The sequence below is a fragment of the Mus caroli genome, chromosome 3 (assembly GCF_900094665.2).
Source record: "Mus caroli chromosome 3, CAROLI_EIJ_v1.1, whole genome shotgun sequence".
In the NCBI taxonomy this organism is placed as follows: Eukaryota; Metazoa; Chordata; class Mammalia; order Rodentia; family Muridae; genus Mus; species Mus caroli.
In genome coordinates this window covers 35,387,480-35,409,510 of record NC_034572.1, presented here as the reverse complement: position 1 = coordinate 35,409,510, position 22,031 = coordinate 35,387,480, and the positions used below count along the sequence as shown (strand labels likewise).

The following is a 22,031-nucleotide window of genomic DNA, read 5'->3' as shown; positions in this document are numbered from 1 at the left end:
TTTAGCCCCAGCCCCTGCATTCTTTACAAGTAGCAAGTGACACCTTGTTCTCTCTTTATCTTACAGATTTACACAACAGCTCAACCCCTAATACTACATTTGGGGAAATAATTATTGGTCTTTGGAATTCTCCAAGAGAAGATCACAGTGAACAGCCAACTGGGTGCCCAATTGAACAGACCTGGTGCCTGTACACCCCAGTGATTCATCTGGCCCAGTTCCTGACAGCTGCTGTGTTAATTGGAACAGGCTATCCAGCCTGCAGTGTCATGTCCTATACATTATACTCAAAAGTTCTAGGACCCAAACCTCAGGTAATCCAGCACTACAACTGTGTGAACTCTAGTTTCTTGCTTTTGCTATAGTTCTCTTCTTACACAAGCTGGCTTAGCAGACCTTGGGGGAGGGCTAGAATTTTAGACAGGCTCAGGGACTGGAGCTCACTCATATCCCTTGCATGTCTGAACTTAGGTCATACCTCTGTCTCCACCCCACAAAAACTTGTAATGTGTTTGGTAAGATTTTTCTGATGAAAGATTAACATTCCTAAATCAGAACTCAGATGTCAATAATTATGAGCTCAAAATAATTTTCATTGAAAAAAAATCTCTGAACTTTAAATTTCTAAAACTCATTCTTAAAGTAGACAGAAGAAAACCAAAATTGGCAGCCAAATTGGATTTAGACAATTACAAAGAATGAAAACATAATGCTTTATATTGTTGTGCTACACTGAGATCTAGCTGTATGTTTTTTAAGCTTAACTGTGGTACTAGGATTGGATCCGAGGCTTTGTATATGTTAGGCTACTGCTCTTCTACTGAACTAAAGCCCTGGTTTGAAATTAATTTCTGAGTAGGAAGGTAAGGGGCCAAGCTGGGGATGATTATACACGTCTTAGCACCCAGGAGACTGAGGCTGGAAAATCACAACAAGTCCAAGGCCAACCTAGTTTACATAGTGAGATCCAGGCCAGCCAGGGCTATATAGTAAGATTCAGTCTCAAAAATAAACGACACAAGACACATAGGCTGGAAGTATAGCTCAGCAGTACAGCCTTTATCCTGGAATACGTGATACCTTAGTCTTGATTCCTAGCATGTGTACACACACACATACATGTTCACACACCAATTTCTGTATTCATTATATAACATTAAAAATATATAGATGCAATATGAATAACAGTTTTTGAGAGAGGACGTACTATTAATTTACTATTTTAATGAAGTTGGTCTCCATTTCCAGCCTCTTCTTTATGACTATGTAATGGGTTTATGTAATTAAGGGGTTATCATGGATTAAGATTTACTTAGAGTAAAACATTCTACTTCATTTTATATTTAAAATCACATATTCATAATCATATTGTTTACTTATTTTCTGTATGTTTCAAACCCTTCTTTTTAATGGCAGTTATTTAAATGGCTCCAAATTATCTTACTCTTTAAAAGTTAAACTGAGTTGGACACATGCTTATAATTAAGGCATTTCTGAGGCAGAAGCAGGAAGATCTCAAATTTCAGGCCAGCCAGTGCTACCTGGTGACTCTTAGGCAAACCTAGACTATACAGTAAGATCACTTTTAAAGGCAAACAAGGGAATGGAGACGTGGCTTAGTGTGCTTACTGCTCTCCTAGAGAATTGGAGGTGAAGTCCTAGCAGCCACATCAGGTGGCTTGTGTGACCTGTGACTCCAACTGAAAGGGATCTAGTACCTTCAGACCCCACAACCACATATACGTGCACAGACACACACACACACACACACTGTCTAATATCAGCACTCTTTGGCCCAGAACTCAGTATGTAGGGTAGGCTGGCTATTATTGCCTGGAGAACCCAAGGGTTCTGCTTGTGTCTTAACTTGCCAGCTCTGGGATTTCAACCACGTGCTACCAGGCCTCATTTTTGTTGTTGTTCTTAGTATTTTTATTGAGCATTCACATAATGCATCTTTATCATATTTGCCCTATTCCCACCCCCAGACCTCCCGGATCCACCTTCACATTGCTCAGCTTAATTTGTTTTGAGGACTGAACTCAGGCATTTGAACTTAAGGCACGGAACCATCTCTTTAGCCCAGATCAGTTGAGACAGGATCCTGTCACGCAGCCTGAACTGGTGATCCTCCTGCCTCTACTTCCCATGTGCCAGGCCACAGGCCTATAGCACCATACCGTTTATTTGCTGTATTCAGAGACATTTCAAAGAGTAGAGAAGGTGATTGATTACAAGTTTGTTTTGATTTTACAATAACTAAACCTGAATTAATCCGTTGTCCTGTCTTTCCCACTACAGGGTATATACATGGGCTGGTTAACCACTTCTGGAAGTGCAGCACGGATTCTTGGGCCTGTGTTCATCAGCCATGTGTACACTTACTTGGGCCCACGATGGGCCTTCAGCCTTGTGTGTGGGATAGTAGTGCTCACCATCTTGCTAATAGGAGCTGTTTACAAAAGACTCATTGCCTTTTCTGTCAGATATATGAGGATCCAGGAGTAAGTTAGAGAGTCTGTGCTGCCACTGTCTTCAACTCAACATTAACTGACTTTGAATGGTAGGATGTATAAAAACATTCTGAATCATAATCTCCTTATCAAAGGTGAGCTGCTTTCATATCATACTTTACTGGAGTCCCATGAACTCAACAGTGAAAAGATAATGGTCTGTAGGTATGAAACTACACTTAGTGTGAACTGTAGGGCTCTGTCTAAAGCAATGGACTATGCAGTGGAACTGGACAAAACTTCTGTATTAATTAATCAGAGCCAACATTTAGTTTAAAAAATGAAACATTTTTTAAACTAAATAAAAATATTTTTTCATTAATGTTTTTAAAAAATAAAAATGCATTATTATTCAACTTCCTAATGAAATAAAACTGAGCCTTAAAACCTGAACACCATTCTTTCCACCTTATACTACATGGTCTTCTGAAGCTGTCAGCAGTAAATGATGGCAAGCAGGATTTTGCTTCAGCTAGTTTGTTTTGTCAGACACTGGACGTCCTCTCCTGCCATTCTGTGTTTTCTTTCATCTTTGGATCACTGCTGACCTTAAAATTCTACCTTTGTGTGGTATGCCCAGAGACAGAAATAACCAGTGAGAACGAGAGCACGCCAACGTTTCTGTGTAATTCACAGTAGTGTCTCACAGCAAGCTTAGAGCTGAAGGTAAGATCCTGACCTGTGATACACATGAATGAAGTATACAAGTCACTTGTCTTCAGAGACTACCTCATGACTGCTGCACTTCCTACAGGAAAACTGCAAGAAACCATTTCTACTTGTGACTCAGATTTGCAGATATTTGGGGAAAAAGTAAAGTGCACTGAGTGAAGAAGCCTTTATCTTAGCATACATGTTCCCAGCAAGAACGTGACAGACATTTCCCAGCCCTAGAATTCTAATACTGCCATTCAGAAAGCTACAACCCAGCAAAATGACTGCACCTTCTTTGTTACTGAGACACTCGCTTCCTGGGAGATTAGACTAACATCACCTCAACACCAAAGTGAGGGAAGTAAGAGGTATAGGGGAGGGAGCTGAGAGGTAAAAACTGTTAAATAGTGTATATTAAAGGAGTGGGGAAAAAAAAAGAGTGAAAAGGGGCAATGGTCTTATTTTTGCAAGTCTAGCAAAGGATTATTTTTTTATTCTGAATGTACTGTCACTTCATAAAGCATCTCTAGCCATTATGCTTTTCTATTTAAAACAAGCTCTTTTCTTTTATGAAAATGAAATAAGCTTGTAAATTTTAATTTAATGAAGATAAACTACTGTTTGGATCTGACTACCATTTACTGTTGAAGATTTATTGTAACTTTGTTCCATTTTGAGTATTCATTTCAAATAAAGCAAGACTGTAAGAAGGACCTGAATACATGCCTATTCCCATGTACTTGTTGACACTTGAGCAGTAACAACTGCTAAGTAGTTTACAATCCATCAGGAACCTCAGACACTGAGTAGCTGGTACCAATACTTATGGTTGGCTGTGAGAAGGATGATAGACAAGTAGGAGGCAGAGGCAGGTGGGTTTTTTTTTTTTTTTGAGTTCAAAGCCAGCCTGGTCTACAGAATTTTTAGGACAGCCAAAGCTACACATAGAAACCCTGTCTTAGCCGGGCGTGGTGGCGCACGCCTTTAGTCCCAGCACTCGGGAGGCAGAGGCAGGNGGATTTCTGAGTTCGAGGCCAGCCTGGTCTACAAAGTGAGTTCCAGGACAGCCAGGGCTACACAGAGAAACCCTGTCTCGAAAAAAAAAAAAAAAAAAAAAAAAAAAAAAAAAAGAAACCCTGTCTTGAAGAAACAAAACAAACAAAAAAAGACATAAACAAGTATAGAGTCCATAGGAACCCAACCTGAAGAGAAGATTAGGAAATTCCCCTAAGAACGTGAGGATTTGTCAGAACTTGGTGTAAGAGCATGAATGGACAGACTGGGAAAGGGTGGGGCAAATGTACCGAGGCAGAAGGCAGGACTTGCAAACAACCTAGAGCTAAGACATTTTGGAAGGTTTCTCAGAACTTAAATCAGGTCCACAGTGACCTATTCCCATGTACTTACTGGTACTTGGTGGTATCTGAAGCCTTTTGACCTTAGTTAAAAAAACGTTTCTTACAAAAGTTACCACCAGCCGGGCGTGGTGGCGCACGCCTTTAGTCCCAGCACTCGGGAGGCAGAGGCAGGCGGATTTCTGAGTTCGAGGCTAGCCTGGTCTACAAAGTGAGTGCCAGGACAGCCAGGGCTGCACAGAGAAACCCTGTCTCGAAAAAAAAAAAAAAACAAAAGTTACCACCTATAAACTGGGCTGGAGAGATGGCTCAGAGGTTAAGAGCACTGACTGTTCTTCCAGAGATCCTGAGTTCAATTCGTATTAACCACATGGTGGCTCACAACCACCTGTAATGGGATCTGATGCCCTCTTCTGGTGTGTCTGAAGACAGTTACAGTACATCCATAAATACAATAAACAAAAGGTGCCTATACGGGCACAGTCAGAGCTGCTAACAAAGTTTCTCCCTCTTGACCAGTCCCATCCTAGCAAGGCAGAGAGGCCTGTGCAGGTTAGTAGCCTTGCTCTGCCCAGATGGATGTTTCGTCTGAGTGCCCAGCAGGCAGTCTCTTTACCAGCCCCCCACCCTACCCCCACCCCCACCACTTGTTCAGGTCCCATGTCTGTCTGCTCAGGACACTCTTCTCTCCTGGGTGAAGCAGAAACTCCTAGTAGAGGGAAGATGGAAAAGACAGCCATGGCTTAAATCAATAAAAGCCCAGCCTCAAAAGGGGGTATGGGGATGGCGCCCGTCCTAAACAGCAAATGAATTATAAGAGTGAATTTATAGTAACTTATCTAATATTTAAAACAAGTATTTAACCAATAATCCAAGTTAAGGAAAACTTAACACTGTTTATTTTATAAAACGTATTTGCAGAAATCTTATCAGACACAAGTGCTATAAAAATAAATATAAAATATACAGTTTACATATTGTTTATAATACATTATTTACATATTCAAAAATCAAAACTATAGCATGTTTTGTCAGTGATTCTCAATGTCTTATTAGTAAAGAAAATAACAAAAACAAGCCATACACAACTTAGTTCAATACACACATAGGAGCACAAACTTTGAAGGATTACATGCTTGGAGCAAAATAAGATGTCCTAGCCTTATGACCACTATATTAGGTAACTGAAATTTTATTGTTTTCTTAGTATATTTTTTATTGTGTATATTAAAATTCTGTTTAATAGAAAGGCTTTCTGAAGTTAAAGTAAATTTAAAAAATCACTTACTTGAAAGCCAGTCAAAAAGTCATTTATTAAATATAGACTTCTGAGACTTAAATTACTGAAAATTAGGAGTTGGATTAGAAAACATCAGAAGGATGGAAGAAAGACACTGCAATTTCTGTTTGATGTATTCAGGTAATTTTTCATTTTCTCCATACCTAAGCAGAAAAACAGACAGAACTTCATTACTTGGACCCTTATACTCAAAAACACATTGCCCAGCAATCCTTTAATGACAAGAGATACATCAAGAAAACAATAAATACATTTACTACGATTCCAAATCATCTGAAACATGCCTAATTTGTTTCTTCAAAAACACAACACTTTTGATAGTTGTGTACAAGTAGTTTTATTTTTAAACCAATACTTTGATCTGTCATTAGTTGAATACTCAAGAGACAGCATTTGTGTATTGGGAGGACTAGTGTGGTTTGCCTTCAAAACTGTCAGTGCTGGGTTGTATAATTCAGTTACAGAGGGCTTACATAGCATCCAAGGCCTGAGGTTCAATGCTTAGCATAACTAAAAACCAAGTTGTTAACAAGGCTTTTAAAAGACACAACTTTTATTTAGGAAAAATAACCAAGTTTATTTGACTTTTTTGAGACAGGGTCTCATATAATCTGGGTTGGATGGTTGTGTAGCCAAGGATGACCTCAAACTCCTGTTAACTGTATGTGTACTACCACATCCAGCCGGGGCTCTTCAATCACTTTCTACCTTTTAGTTTCAGACAGTGTTGTTCACCTATTGGATTAGATTGGGTAGCCTGAGAGCCAAGGATCCTCTTGTCCCTAGCTCCCCAGTACAGGGCACACTGCCTTGCCTTCCTTACTCATGGGTGCTGGGGCCCTGAACAAATGTGCTCCTGCTTACAAAGCAAGAACTTAAGCAACTCAGCCATCTCTTCAGCCCTCCATATCCATTTTGTGTTTATTATTTGAGACAGTTTCACTGTATAGCCCCTACCTGGCCTGAAAGTCTTTATGTAGATCAGGCTGGCTTTGAACTAAAAAAAAATCCACCTACCTCTCTGCCTCTCAAGTGCTGGAATTAAAAGTATATATCACCACACCTGACCCCTCCATGTTCTTTTAAGTAAATAATTTATTCTACTTCCCTAAGTCCATTCTGAAAAGAGTCAACCTAATTAGGTCATTGAACAGTAAGGGTTACCAATAAATCCTATCACTTGAGTTGATTATGGATAGATTATTCATGTAGATAATCACAACATTTATATTAAAGGCTCTGAACAATTAAAAAATGAACAGTTTAAGTAAATTATTAAAATATTATGTTTATCAAGTCATTTATTTCAAGTACAAAGAAAGCAAAATGAGAGCAAGCACTGACTCCACCCAGTGCTGTAAGCGCTTACCTAGTTGTCTGACCATCTGGTGATGTGTAACTGATGGAAGACACTCCTGCCTGGACAACCAACTGTGACCCATCATTAAACTGAACCCACACAGCTCCGCTAGTTAGCTAGAAAAGCAAAAGGCATAGAAAATGACCACACAGAAGACAACTTGATATTTTGTAAGGGCTCACTTAAAAAGTGTTCTATACAGTTTTGCTTTATTCATTCATTTAGTGTTTGGGGTTCCCCCACATTTTTGAAACAGTGTTTTGGTATATAGAACTAACTGGTCTTGAACTTAAAGAGTTCTGGGATTAAAGGCACATATCACACTTAGTTATGTAATTTTTCATGTGTATGGGTATTTTTCTTCTACATTATACTCTGTACAACTTGCTCACAACACCTGAAGAGGCCAGAAGACGGCATCAGATCCTCTAGGACTGGAATTACAGACCATGTAGGAATAACCTGGGTCCTCTGCAAGAGCACTAAGTGCTCTTAATCACGGAGCCATCTCTCCAGCTCTCCATCTTGACCCATCACGATGCCTCACTACATAGCCCATACTGGCACTGACTTAACTCCTACTTCTGCTTCCTAAATACCAGGATTCTAGGCCTGTGTGATCACTCCTAGACCTAATACAGCCTTAAAAGAAACTGCTGCCGGTATCTACAAACTGGGGTGTGTAAAGATCTTAGTATTGAAAATATTCATGCTCCCCCTTCCTCTTCAGATCATTCCTCTAGTGGCTAAGGCATCATAATATTAAAATGACTCTCAATAATTTGGTTACTTGAAATTATCCAATGAGTTAGGATTTTGTTTTCCCCCCATTAAGGTATTTCTCCCAAGATAGGTCTAAGAAAGGACAAAAGCCCCCCTGTGGTATCTCCACTGAAACTTGCCTTTGTGCAACTATAAACGGAGAAGCATGTGTGTGGTAGGTAAGAAAACATCATGGCCACCAGACAGACAGTCCTGTATTTACACCAAACCAGAGTTACACATGCTACAGGACTATGCTAATCAATCTACCACTGGGGATAAACTTGACAATGTATGTGAGAAACAGGACCGCACAGCAGGTAGTCCTAAACAAAAGGCACCAAGCACCATGAAGTACTAGAGTAAAATTTACTTAACTGTAAAGTAAAAATATACATGCCAAAAGTCTTCACGCTTCACACCTGAGGACACACACAACGTAAACACAGACATAAAACTATAAACTTGAATTCAGTGTTGATTTAGTTTCTACCATTTCAAATGTCCTAGACATCATTCTCTATTCTGCAAAACCCTTATCATGACATCAATCACACCTCATATCAACATCAGAAGCTTTCTGATATAACCAATATAAAAAAATTACACACTCACAAATTCTCTCCCTCCCTCCCTCTTACTTCCTGAAGAAAAGTTGATATAATAATGTATATTATTGGGTTAATACTTTAATCAAGAGGTTTGCAGTGAGAAAATTACTGTCTTAGAAATGTCTCACCTGTGTAGCCCAACCAACATTTTTCACAAAAACAGATTTCAAAAGCTGTGCAGATTTAGGAAGACTTGAAGAGACGCCTGTTCCTGTGGCAGTCGCTGTGTGGCCAAGTCCTTCAACTGTCACAGTCTTTAAACCATAGGGAGAGAAGATATTCCTTAGCACATTTATAAGCTACTTTAGGAAAAGTATAAGACTGCTTCATGATCTTAAGTTTTCTTAAAACAAAAATTCTAAAAATACCAACCTCATTACTCAAAATGAAAGGAAGGCCAAATCATGTCTTCTTTTTTTTTATTTTAGTACATTTCTTTCCTCTAAGTTATTTTTTGTAGCTAAAGTTGGTGAATGCACATATGCATGAGTACACACACACACACACACACACACACTATCCTTGTATATTTACATACAGTCTTCACTGGTATGACAGTTCACTGAGGAAATTAATTACTTTACTGTGAGCCATGAGGCAGCTGATAGCATATGCAAGGACCTTTAGTTTATTCAGGCAGACATATGGCAAAGTAGCTCAGTGAGGCTGAAATAGTGATGTTTTATTTTTCTGGGTGGTGCTGGAATCTAACCTAGGGACCTTAAGCATATATTTTACAACTGAGCTGTACCCCTCAACCTACAGCTCACTTTATAAAGGACACCAGGCACTCCCTTCAGGGTCTGAAGCACGTGATGATCCGTATTTACTCACAGAAGGACTGAGTCCTGGTGACTGTGTTGGGAAAGCCGCACTCTTCATGCTCAATCTGCTTGATGATGCTTGCTCTCCCTTAGAGTAGCTTGGGTCCACAGGAGGTGCTGATAAAGCTTTAGGTGAACTAGTATTACCAGGTTTTCTGAAGAAAAGAGAAATATCCTGATGTCCCCTAAAGCTTTTCAATATTTACAGAACTAAGCACTTACTTAGTGTTTTTTGTGTGTGAGACACAAGAACTCACTACACAGAAATCCACTTGTTTCTGCCAATGCAGTGTTATAGTGTGGGCCACCAGGCTTGGCTACTGAAATTTTTAAATTTCAATTTTATTTACTATGTCTTTCTGTATGAATGGTGTGGGAATACAGGTACATATATGCTCCAGAGTGTTTTGGGAGGTCAGAAAATGAAATTTGGAGTAAGTTCTCTCCTCCAATCTTTATGTCGGTTTCAGGGATCAAGCTTATGTTAGTAGCAAGCATTTTGGCCAGCAGGCTATCTCACTGGCTCTTGTAGCTGTTCTGAGATAGAGTGGCCTCCAGTCCTCCTGCCTCTATATTGTAGGTGCCAGGACTATATAGGGTGTCAGTCTGAAACCGTCCAGCATTGCAGCCATTGTTAGGAACGTTAAGCTCTTACCGTCCTACGATTATAGGGAAGAATGAAGAACCCCTGCTTCCCTTCTCCTCCTCAGAGATCACAGATTCCAGTGACAAGCAAATACGGTGACCCTATCACAGACAAGATGGCTCCTGTCAAGTTTATTGCTTTAACATGGGATTGTTAACTAGATCAAGAAAAGGTACATACCTCATTAGCGTGGTCCACATATACTTTTACTTCCTCTTTCAGGCTGGTAACTTCATTTTCATTTTTTAAAGTATAAGATATCCCAGTTTTCTCAATTATGTGAATTAAATCTTCTGTTTTATGTATTTTGGCTCCTGAACATTAAGTAGAAAGCCACTGCTATCAGTTCTTTTATTATTCCTACATTTAATTATTATATCAGTACACGATGGCTGACAGGTTATTTACATTCATTTATTGACCATTAGTAAACAGTACTCAATATTCCATCTTGGTGCATATCTGACCTGACTCCGCACAAAGGCATGGCACTTATACAGAGTAGCAGGAACAGCTGTAATCATGTGCTGCACATAACATGGGAACCCTTCATGGAGAGACAGGTAAAGCCAAATCATCTTTACAGAATGCTCTAAGAGACTGACTAGTAAACCCCATCTTTTGCCACATTTTTGTTGTCAAAACTTGCATGTGGGTTTCGAGTAAGATATGGAATACTGCTTTTCATGCAGTTTATACCATAGACTGACAAGAAGCTGCGCAGAGAACAAGGACCACATCACACAGCTGTAACTGATAAGCTCCCAGGTACAGCAATAACTGAGGATCACAAGTAGGAAACTCACCATCATAAAACCAAACTTCGAAATCAGCACCAGGAGAATTTTCCATCAAAATACATTTAGCATATCTGGTAAAATAAGTGATTTTGGGAGTTTTAGATCTTACAAGCTGAATGAATCTGGAAGCATACTGATATTTCCGCCAGTATTTTTCTAAGGAGGAAAAAAAATATACCTAATATTAAGGAAGAGTCAGCTAAACATACAATCGCACCTATGTTCTAATTCTAGTAAGGTTAGACAGGCTTCCTTCTTTCTGAAAGTTACTTCAGCCAAGATGCACTTGCTATTCACTAGTTATTTTTCCAATTCAGAGTTTCTTGGACCTTCCACTTCTAGGAACCAACACCTACAAATTATTTTCATTTCAAATGTGAAAAACTAGATCCTTTATAGTAAAATTTCTGATGGTTCTAGATAGACCAATAACCAAGCAAGAACATAGGCTACAGTTCCGATGTTATTGATGTTACTTCCGAGCGAGGTTCATGGAAGCATACCATAAACAGCAGAGGAATAAGATACACAGGATCTCCCCAGACACTAAGTACATGAACCTCACTGGTAGCCCAAATGAAAGCAAGGCAGTTACAACCTACTATCTCCATCTCCTGCTTATGCACATACCTGGTAAACTGTCAAAGCTGTACCTACTGATGTTGTCAGTAGGCAAGGGAGGTCTGTCAGCAAGAGGAAAGCCTCTTCCATCGTTCGGGTAATAAACAGTGATCTGATTAAAAGAAAAATTAAAACTTTTAAGTATTATTGTTTGTTACCAAAAAGCTCACAAGATTCTGTTAAACATTAATTTTAAGGATAATATTAAAATAGTTTCTAAAAGTAATAAAGTATTTTAAACTAAAAATTCAACTTTATTACTAGTAATAATTATTTTTCTTTTTCAGTTATTAATTCCAAAGATAGATTAAGTATCAGATTGTAAAAAGAGCTGAATACCAAATGTTTAAAGGCACAGCTGAAGTTACAAGTTAATACAATGAGTATCCTACCATAGTCCCATCACTCGATATCTGAAGCACTTCTTTCACATATCCTTCAGACGCACACTCTCTCAGAAGCTCCACACACACCTCCTCTGAATCAAGAATGCTCACCTAGAGAAACAGAAAAATCAACAAAATGTTTCCTTACAACACTTCTGGTACATAGTATTTAAAAGGGAAAGTACTTAACCATAGCAGAGATAACAAATCCAACTGCTGCTTCAGGGTGGCAGGCTAGAACAGAGATGTACTTGGGTGCAGTTGTGAGCCAGAAGGCATAAAGGTGAGAGTGTGTAATCAAGTGTGAAATGCTAACCAATGAGCAAAAGGCAAACAGAAGGTAGGGTGGGGAACAAGGCCGCTGAAGACAATGGGAACCAAACAAAGGCAAGACTGGATGACATGGGAAACAAAGAACAAGCAGGATCAAGACAGAATCACAAAGAAATGACTTCGTCTTCACATATGCTCATTAAATTCTAGACACAAGTGTATATAAATTGCTTCTCCTTTTTTTTTTTTTTTTAAGGCTGTATTTTCTAGCTTACTCTTAACTAGAAATGAAATTAAATGTAGAAACAAGCAAAATCAAAGGGCTAATATTAAATGTCAATTCACTAGCTGTAAGTATAAATAAAATATTTAATACAGTATATAGCCAATAGTACTTTAAAATATTTTCATTTAACTATTTTTAAAATATAATTTAGGGTCTAGAGAGGTATCTCTCTTAATGCTCTTACAGAGGCAGTTCTCAGAACCACATGGTGGCTTTTAGCTGACTGAAACGGCAACGCCAAGGAACTTCAATTCCTTTTCTGGCCTCCCCAGCTACCAGACAGGAATGGAGTGCCTATACATATATACAGGTAAAACAGACACAAAATCAAAATAAATACATTAAAAAGCACCATTAACTTAAGAGTTCCAAACTTCTCAGAATCAACTTGCCATTCTTATGAAGTTAGAGGGAGTACCAGGCAGGCTAGGGTACACACCTGGGCTCACAGCATTCATGAGGCAGAGGCAGAAGGACACTTCCAAGGCAGTCCTGGATTGCCTACTAAAAACTGTCTTAACACACAGAAATAAAACCCAAATACTACCTCTTTAAAATCAGAGAGAAACTATGCTATTTTCCATGAATGTTCAATTTCTCCCCTTCATGTTGTTTATAGTACCTCAAATTCCAGTAATAGTATAAAAATCAAAAAGATCACACTCAAGAATTTTATTCTAAAGAAAACATCAAGTAGAAACTTAGAAAAATAACTGACATACCACGGCCTTTTTGGTTTTCTGTCTGATTGGCTTTAATCTGTGAGCAATCAGAGGAGATGTAATGCTTCTTAAGGTAGGTTTCTGGTAACCCAATGTCGACTCCATACTTCTATTCTTGCTTTGTTCAGAATGAGGATGTAGGACCGGCTCTTGTGGCATGAGCTCAGGTTTATGGTGATGTGCAGTCATGTATTTCATGGTACTCAGTGGCTTTACAGGATGAACATTAGCAGAAGTATCAGCATTCTTGCTGGCTCTTGTCTCAGTCCAAGCGTTTCTTAACGTGTCCTGCAAATCTGGATAGTCCTGGAACTCTCTGTCTGGGCTGACGGGGTGGTGCTCATTAGTTTCCCCTAAATGAGCTAAAACATACATTAAAAAGCAATTTAGTAAACGGTAGCGGAATGTGCTGACTATAACAGCATTTGGAGGTGCAGGCTTTGAAGACCTTGTCTTTCTATGTAGCCCTGCCTGTCCTGGAATTTACTATGTAGATTATGTTGGTATTGAACACAAAGAGATGGACTGCCTCCACCTCCCAGTTGCTGGGATTAAAGGCATGTGCACCATGCCCAACTCTACAATAGCACATTTTTAAACAACAGAAAAAGTCAGTTATAAACATTCATTTATTGTATTTCGAAGTCTCTTTATTTAAATCAGTAAATTGTAGCTGTTCTTGCTAAATGAGAGAAATATGTAATTATCTCGAGATGACAGATATGCAAATTTCTTCCACAATAACTAGTTTACTATATTTAACAGTATTTACTATATATAACATTATTATATACCTTATAAAGAAGCTATTAAGAAAATGAGCTCGTAACTTCTTAAATACATAAGAATAAAAGTAGTAAAGTGTGGTTGAAGAAAAACTTCTAGTATTTTTATGGCTATGAAAATGTACTAGCATGAAATCAAATTTTCAATCGAAGCAAAAAGAAGTTACTCATTCTAAGGCAAGCCACTGTTCATCAAAAGTGTTCCTGACAAGAATTCCCAGTCTATGGAAGAAAAAAACATGTAAATCTTTTTTAAGCCAAGGACTGTTTATCCCATCTCCACTTATAAAATAAGTGGAAAAAAAACCAAAAAACAAAAAAACAATATATATATACACACACAATTTAATTAAGTGAAACTTTCTAGGGTAATTATCTTATTTCTTTTTTGAGACAGGGTCTCACTTATGCTGCCTAGCTGGTGTTGGAAGCCATGAAATCGTGATCCCTATGCCTCAGCCTCCCAAGTGGTCTAATTAAAGGTATGGGCCACCACAGCCTGCTGCTATTATTTTTTTTTAAAAGGCCTTAAATGATCAGTTATATAGAACTTTAGCATTTCAGTATTCAACTCTCAGAATTCTGATCACAATTTATTCTTAAATAACTTGTAAAGCTTCTTGTCCTCACATTCTCATTAGAAGGGAAAATATTTTGTATTAAGCAAAATACTTTAAAATTAGAGCAGAATGATTAAATTATTTATATAAAGGATTTTTTTTCCCATCTCAGAAAAGCCCATATTACCAAATAAAAATAACCTGGAAATAAGTAAGTACAAGATTACAAGACTAATTAATATATAGGGCAAGTTTGTAGTTTAAAAAACCAAACTAACTAACCAAATATATAAGGTCATATTAACTTATTTTAGACTTGTGAAACTCAAACATGTCATTTGAGAAGGAGAACAGACTCCTTGACAAGACAACTCTGCCTAATGAGAGCCACACCTCAACACTCCCCAGACAACAGTGTTTGGTGTAAGATGATCTCCTCCTCCAGATGATGCTGTCTTCTAATTCTCTTTTCCCACCATTATTTCCCACCCACCTTCTGTGAGTGTTAGTCATTAATAGGGGGCACTTAATCTCCACATTACTAATAATGACCTAGGGACACCCGCTTAAACATTTAGGTTTCAATATGAGGTACTATTGGCAGACTAGAATTTTCACATCAGCTTCTTACAAGTGGAGTATCTTTTGATGACTTTATGTGTACCAATAACAGCTGATTTTGACATAGGCACGCAGAACAGAAGGCTTCAGCATCTAGCCTAAGTTAGGACTACTTAAGAATCCTGGCTCTTCCACCTAATCACAGAGAAGCTGTGCAAACCAAGTTCTGTGTACAATTTGCTCATGTATAAATAGCTTTGTTCCTATTTACAATGAAAACTTAAGAAAATAATTATATATGTTAAATATTAAGGAGTAAAAGTATAAATATTCCATATCTCAAGAAATGGTTTTCTTAGATAGAAGTAGAAAACTGCAATGTTTGCGAGTTCTAGGTCATTACATTTTAATTAAATACTCCATTAAAAACTCACCATTCATTTGCAGATTCCCAAACCACTGCTGTACCATTTCCATCTGAGGTGTCTGGTCTGCAAATGGAAAAGGAGTTTTTCCTAGACAATGATGATTGGAACTAAAGAGGGGGAAAAAAAATCCCATAAACCAATTATTGGAAGGAAGGGTTGGGGACAGAACCCAGGGCTACATACACATATACATGCTGAATATGCGTTCTAAGTCAGAGAATTCCTAGTCCTAAACATTTTAAGGCAGAAACCTTAGAACAGATTTAAATACCTAGAATTTTGGCGTAATAGAAAACAGTATTTGTCTAAGCATCTCTAAAACTGCAATACCAAAATGCCATGGTACTATAATGGCACCACTGTATGCCTACTATCCTTTTGTAAGTGTGTAACTCAAACATTAACAGATCACACACAAAACTACAATTAGGCAATAAAACTACTGTTCATATCAGAAGCAGTCAGTATCGCAGCTATTCCTCACTCAGCCCCAGCTTCCCTCTACGTGCAGCTATTAGTCCTTTAGCGATCAGACTTGTTCAATAAGTTTAAAAGATTATCCTTATACTGCTCAGTCATTATAAGGTCTTCAAAAGATCCATAACTATTGGCTGTTCGGTGTTTAATGAAGTTAAAACATTGACATTGCTTTTGGTGGATGAATACCTGTGTTGATTTTCATCCAGTGATCTTCTAGGCTTTGAAAGCATTTCTACTGAGTGACAACGTTCTACTGAGTATGTTTTTGATCGAGACTGATTAGAGGGGCTGGCTCTATCAGAGGAATGAGCTCTGCGCAGGTATCGAGAATGCGGCCTCTCTTCTGCATCTTCAATTACTCTCCCCCGTCCCCTACTATTAGCTTCTTGTTCTGGATTTCCCCATTGAGTACAAAAATTACTTCCATCTCCTGAAGAAAAGTCACTTGAATTTTTATTTTTTTGAAATACGGTAATTTTATTTGGAAGTGGTTGACCAACCAAAAGTCTTCTTCTGTCAAGTAGGCTACCACTCAAACTGGTACCAGAAGAAGCTGTAATTGTTGTGGAAAGTGTAGCATGCCCACTATCCATTGAGTCCTCTACAGTCCCTAAGTCTTTACTCTTTGTTGAAGGATTTCGTGACATGAAAGGATGGTCCAACACAGAAGACAAACTTAACCGATCTGCAGGGTTTCTACGAAGTAACTGATGGATAAGGTCCTGGGCCTCTCGTGACAAAAAGGCTGGCATTTCATAATCTGCCAGGACTACTTTGTTCAATGTGTTCTTGACTGTGTCAGTGTCAAAAGGTGGTCTTCCAATAAGTAACGTATAAAACATACAGCCCAATGACCAAATATCAGATTCAAGTCCATGTGCACTTCGAGTTGCAATTTCTGGTGAAATATAATTAGGAGTCCCACAGAGTGTATAGTGCTTTTCATGTGGCATATTCAACTGCGTTGCTAGTCCAAAGTCAGCAATTTTTATGTTCATATTCCGTGTAAGTAAGATGTTAGAGAGTGTGAGGTCCCGGTGCAATATGCCATGAGAATGAAGATATAACATTCCTGTGATAATCTGGTGCATGAAGTGCCTAGCTGTGAAGATAGAAAAAGAGAGAGCTTAACAATTCAAATCTTCTGGGAAATTTATTGTTTAGAATACACAATAAAACCTAGTATACAGGCCAGAGTACTAAAATCCTAGCTTGCAGGTTTATCAACTAAAACACCATTCTATCAATATAATGCTATCTAATTCCCCTTAAGAAAACTAGACACTCCTTTTAATCTTTGCTTTTTCTTTCTTATGAGCTAAGAGAAGCAAAACTTTATACTAGTTGAAAGTGTTTAGAGTAACTAGGTAACTCGATAAACACAACAATTTTTTTAAATTGTACAAACAATAAATATATAACTTGTAAAACAAAAAGTATATTTCTTTAATGCTTCCCAAACTCTGTCCCAAAGCTTTCCATCTTACAGACTGAGGCAGGTCTCTTAAATCCAGAACTCACTTATTCCAGCTAACAAGCTGCCTGGGGGAATCTTATTTCTAGTTACAGGTTGTCACATCCACCTAAGCATTTCTATGGGTGCTGGGGTCCAAACCCCAGTTCTCACACTTGCATGGCAAGAACTTAACACACAGCCTCCACTGTAAACATTTGATATACTTCTTATATGTTTCTGCATAACTACACATAAAGCTACAGACATAATGCATTTAAAATATTAAAACAAATGGTATCAAAAGTTTCATTACTTTTCCTTCTTTAGCATATTTCAAAGTTATTTCTATAACAATATCACAGATTTTTAAAAAATTTTACTTGATTGCCATTGGACATTTGTATAATTTCTGATGTTTCAAGATTTCACAAAAATATAACATTCTTGTTCTTACTTTTTATGTTATAGTGAGTTTCTACACACACACACACACACACACACACACACACACACACACGGAAATGGTCCTTCATTATTTTGGTTAGGACCCTCATGACCACTACTGAGTCTACATGTCTTTCATGTTTATTAGCTATTTGAGCTTTCTCCTTAGTAAATAGTCTGCTCATATCTTCTAGTTTCTTATTTGATTATCCTTTCCCTTTTAAGTACACCTTTAATTTTTCATCCTGAGTTTTTTAGTTAAGTGCACTGCAGGCAAATTTGTCAGTGGAGAACAGGGAGCCTGGGCTTTGTGCATATGTGCTGAATTAAACATACCCACTGAATTACAGCCCCAGCCTCATCACTCATACATTTTGTTTGCAGATATTTTCTTATCATCTCTGTCTTAAACTTTGTTGGTGGAAGGGGAGTGCATCTTTGGTTATATATAAGTTTTTAAGTTTAGTTGAGTCTAACATAATTTTTTTCTTTATAAATATTGTCTCAGTAAAATGTTTATAAAAAATTATAAAGCATTTTGAAAAATACAATAACCAACATCTATATGTATGCATCCCATCCCCTCCAGTTTGTATTATTTCCTCAGAATTAACTATTAAAAATGGAACTTGAGAGAAAAGTTATCAATGTTTCACAATTTAGTATTTGTTACCACTGTCCCACAGATTTAAATGCATAAAATGATCTGTCAGGCCAGTGTGATAGTTAAGCAGGAAAAGGTGCTTGTAGCCAAGTTTGACAACCTGAGTTAGATATCTAGAGCCCACCTGATCAAAAGAGATGGCCAACTCCCTAGAGCTAACCTCCGACCATAACACACAAGATACAAATGAATAACGGATATTAAAAACAAAACCAAAAACCTATCAGCATCCATATTCCTTAGCTCTATCTGCAGTATTAGTTGTAGTTTGGAAGAGAAAAAAAAAAAACAAAAACCAAAACCCAAAACAGTAGTTTAACAACATATGGAACTTATCTGATTTTGAGAAAATGGGGGTACAAATTGAAGTTCATTTTGTATTTCATAAAAAATATTATTAGGTGTGGAAAAAAAGCTTTGTTGCTATGTTCATTTAAAAATCTGCATTGCAAAGATATGTTACCTGGGGAGTCTGAATCACTCCATCCTATCAGAAGCTGACTAATAGGCCAATAAGCAGTAAGCAATAAGCATAGCGCTCTGCATTTCAGACCTTCATATATAGTAAATGGTCACAATGTTTACTTAGAAATGTTAGTCAAAGACATTCTAAGTCATTTTCCAGATTTGAAAGGATTTTCTATAAACTGTTACTAATAATTTAATTTAAATTTGTTTTTAGAGAACAGAAGGCTTACAAATCTCTCTACTTTTGTAATACTTGACTTATAAATGCCAGTTTTGTGAGGGTTCTCCTTTTTTAGTTTAAAATAGTTTTATCTGTGGCTGGAGAGATGACACAGCTGATAAAGAGATACATACTGTTCTTGAAAGGACCCAAACTCTATTCCCAGCATCCATGTTAACCCTCCAAGGGCAGGGACCCCTACCTACACTACATGCACATACTCATAGACAGAGGCACACTCATACACGCGCCTTAAAAACAGAAAAGAAATTGTTGAGGCTGAAAGGATGGCCCAGTGGATAAGAGTCCTAGCTTACCACCCAGAGGACCTGGATTCCCAACACTCACATGGTACCTCACAATCAGGTTCCAGGGGATCTATTTTCTTCCTCTGAACTCCCTGAGCATCAGGCACACATACAGTGTACAGACACACAAGCAGGTAAAGACTCAATACATGCAAAAAAGAAAAAAGAATTAAATACGTATTACTAAACTGGGTGTAGTGGCTTATACTTTTAATCCCAGCACTCAGGAGGGAGGGGTAAACTGTGAGTTTGAGACCAGCCTAGGACAGTCAGTGCTAAATAGTAGAGTCCTTGCATCAACAAAACAAAATTACACAAATATTATAAAATACCACATTTTTTAAAACCACACATTGAAAAGCCAAGTTTTACCAAACAGAAAAGAGAGAGACAAATTCCACCCCCCAACCCACAAAAGACAACCACCTTCGCTTTCTGAGAAAGGCTTCATTCTGTTCTTCAGGTATCTGTTCATTTCTCCATTGTGGCACATTTCCAATACCAGGTAGACATAATTGTTATCTTCAAAGTAATTATAGAGCTACAACAGAAAAGGGTGCCGTTAACTATACGAACATCCAGCTTTCCTTAACTACTTTAATACACCTGGTATCTTACCTCCAAGACAGAGGGGTGTTTCAACTGGCAATGTATTTTCACCTCATTTTGGACTCTCTGTACCATTCCAGCTTTGTACATGGCTTTCTTATCTATCTAAAAATAAGAGGGCAGATTTATTTGTTTGATTTTTATGGTTGTGGCTTGATCTAGAGTCCTGTGCATGCTAGAGAAAAGCACTCTACCACCTAGCTATTCCCCTAACCCCAGACAAAAGCTCAAACAACAACCTATAAATGTAAGAAGTCTTTTTTATATAGTCTTTGAAGTCAGTTTACTCCTATCTGTGCTCTGCCCTCGCACTTAGCAGAGTACATTCCCAGTATGCCCAGTGCATTTATGTGATAGCAGAGATTGGCCCCGGAGTTAGGATTTTCTTTTTCCCAACTCTTCAGAGCTGGGATCACAGGCTGACCATAATGGTATTCTTGGACCATTTCAGTCACACATGAGCACATTATTATTATAAATTGCTGACTTCTTCTCATTACCTTAGGTATTCATAGCAACAAAATGTAGGTCTCCTGAACACCAGTAAAGTATAAAAACTTCACTTAAGCAAGGTTAAGAGTCTCTTAAATGTCCTTAAATTCAGATGTTGTACTTAACAGCTGTCTTTTGGTTATGCAATGTATTATGCAATTATTACATATGCACACATTTGGCAGGGTGGCAAGATGCAGTCCTTAGCAGATAATGAGTGGGACATTTTAAATAGCATGCCTCCATTGCTCTCTAGTACCTTGCAAAAATACTGAAGAAACAATAACTAATATATTCTTACCATTTTGATTGCAACTTCCAAACCAGTGTGTATGGACTCAGCTCTGTAGACACCAGCAAATGATCCTTTACCGAGTAGACTTCCAACCTTAAAGTCCTTTTAAAAAAAAAATTAAGGATTACACGTGAGGAATCGCAGATCTAGAAAGTAAGAAAGTTGGGTAGGGAATGGGATGTAAAATAGGCCAGAGAGAAAATGAGACATGGTTCAAGCAGCTGCCACACCTCGATGATGCAGGTGTCTGGGGTGGAAGGCATCTTGATGCTCTGAGAGATTTTCTGAGCTCCCTCCCTGATGGAGGCTAAGGACTCTAATGAGCTGGTTAGCTCGGGTCCCTACTCCAGCCCACCGGGTTCCCGCCGCAGCTCCCGCCACGGTAACCGCCATCTCCCGAGAGGGGGCAGGCGGAGCGCGGCTTTGGAGGCGGGAGTGCGGACCCGACGCCAAGGGACCAGGACCGGGCGGGGCCCACAGCTGGAGACACACCTGCCGGTTACCAAGTGCTCCCCTCCGGGCGGGGCTCCTGGGGGCGGGCCGCTTCGCCTGTCCCTCGGCGACCAGCCCCCGCCACCGCGCCTGCCCGCCGCATCCCTGCTTTACTAGTGTCACTGAGCACCAGTGAGCGCCTGAGTCAGACGGGGCCTCAGCCTCAGCCTCAGTCCGCTAACCCGTCTGGTCTCCCGTGTGTTTGTACCGAGCCACATTGGACCTTCCCTCAGCACCGCGCTCGGTTCACCTCAGCTCACTCGGTCCCGGAATACCAGAGCCCGCCTCCATCGGACCCTCCCTCAGCTCCGCGCCGCCGGCCTCACCTCGATCCTCTCCCCGATGCACGCCGCCATGTTCCCGAGCCGCCGGCGCCCGGAGCTCGGCCTTCTCGCAGTCCCTCCGAGGCAGCGCTCCGAGAAGCCAGCAGGTCTTGGCGCCCATCAGGACGCCTTCTCTACGCCGCCGCCGCCGCTGGCGACGCCGCCAACGCCACCGAAAGGTACCCCCGGTACCTCCCGAGGCCTGGGCGGCGCCCCGGTGCTCCCATTTTGAAAAATTCCCGCCGGTCTCCGAACGAGCCAGGCTGGCGGTGACGTCAGCACACTCTCCACTTCTTAGAGGCGGAGACCGACGCGCTTGCGCAGCAGGGGCTT

General features: G+C 39.2%; 2 protein-coding genes across 2 annotated transcripts in view; one reads left to right on the top strand and one right to left on the bottom strand.

Moving 5' to 3' along the window:
- Positions 1 to 3,886, top strand: part of Mfsd8 (major facilitator superfamily domain containing 8) — a 34,612-nt gene extending 30,726 nt beyond the window's left edge. The window contains exons 10-11 of the mRNA XM_029475191.1: positions 67 to 314; positions 2,302 to 3,886. Coding sequence (XP_029331051.1) covers positions 67 to 314; positions 2,302 to 2,508 — 455 coding nt within the window. The 3' untranslated portion in view covers positions 2,509 to 3,886. The remainder of the gene's footprint in view (positions 1 to 66; positions 315 to 2,301) is intronic.
- Positions 3,887 to 5,398: 1,512 nt separating this feature from the next.
- Positions 5,399 to 22,031, bottom strand: Plk4 (polo like kinase 4). The gene is made up of 16 exons (XM_021157592.1): positions 21,702 to 22,031; positions 20,890 to 20,985; positions 20,106 to 20,201; positions 19,914 to 20,028; positions 16,114 to 17,029; positions 15,454 to 15,554; positions 13,114 to 13,475; positions 11,839 to 11,943; positions 11,456 to 11,558; positions 10,832 to 10,981; positions 10,206 to 10,339; positions 10,035 to 10,126; positions 9,390 to 9,534; positions 8,684 to 8,809; positions 7,192 to 7,298; positions 5,399 to 5,965 (listed from the first exon to the last, which is right to left on the bottom strand). The coding sequence occupies exons 1-16, from the start codon at positions 21,729 to 21,731 to the stop codon at positions 5,863 to 5,865; spliced, it is 2,781 nt and encodes a 926-aa protein (XP_021013251.1). The 5' UTR covers positions 21,732 to 22,031; the 3' UTR covers positions 5,399 to 5,862.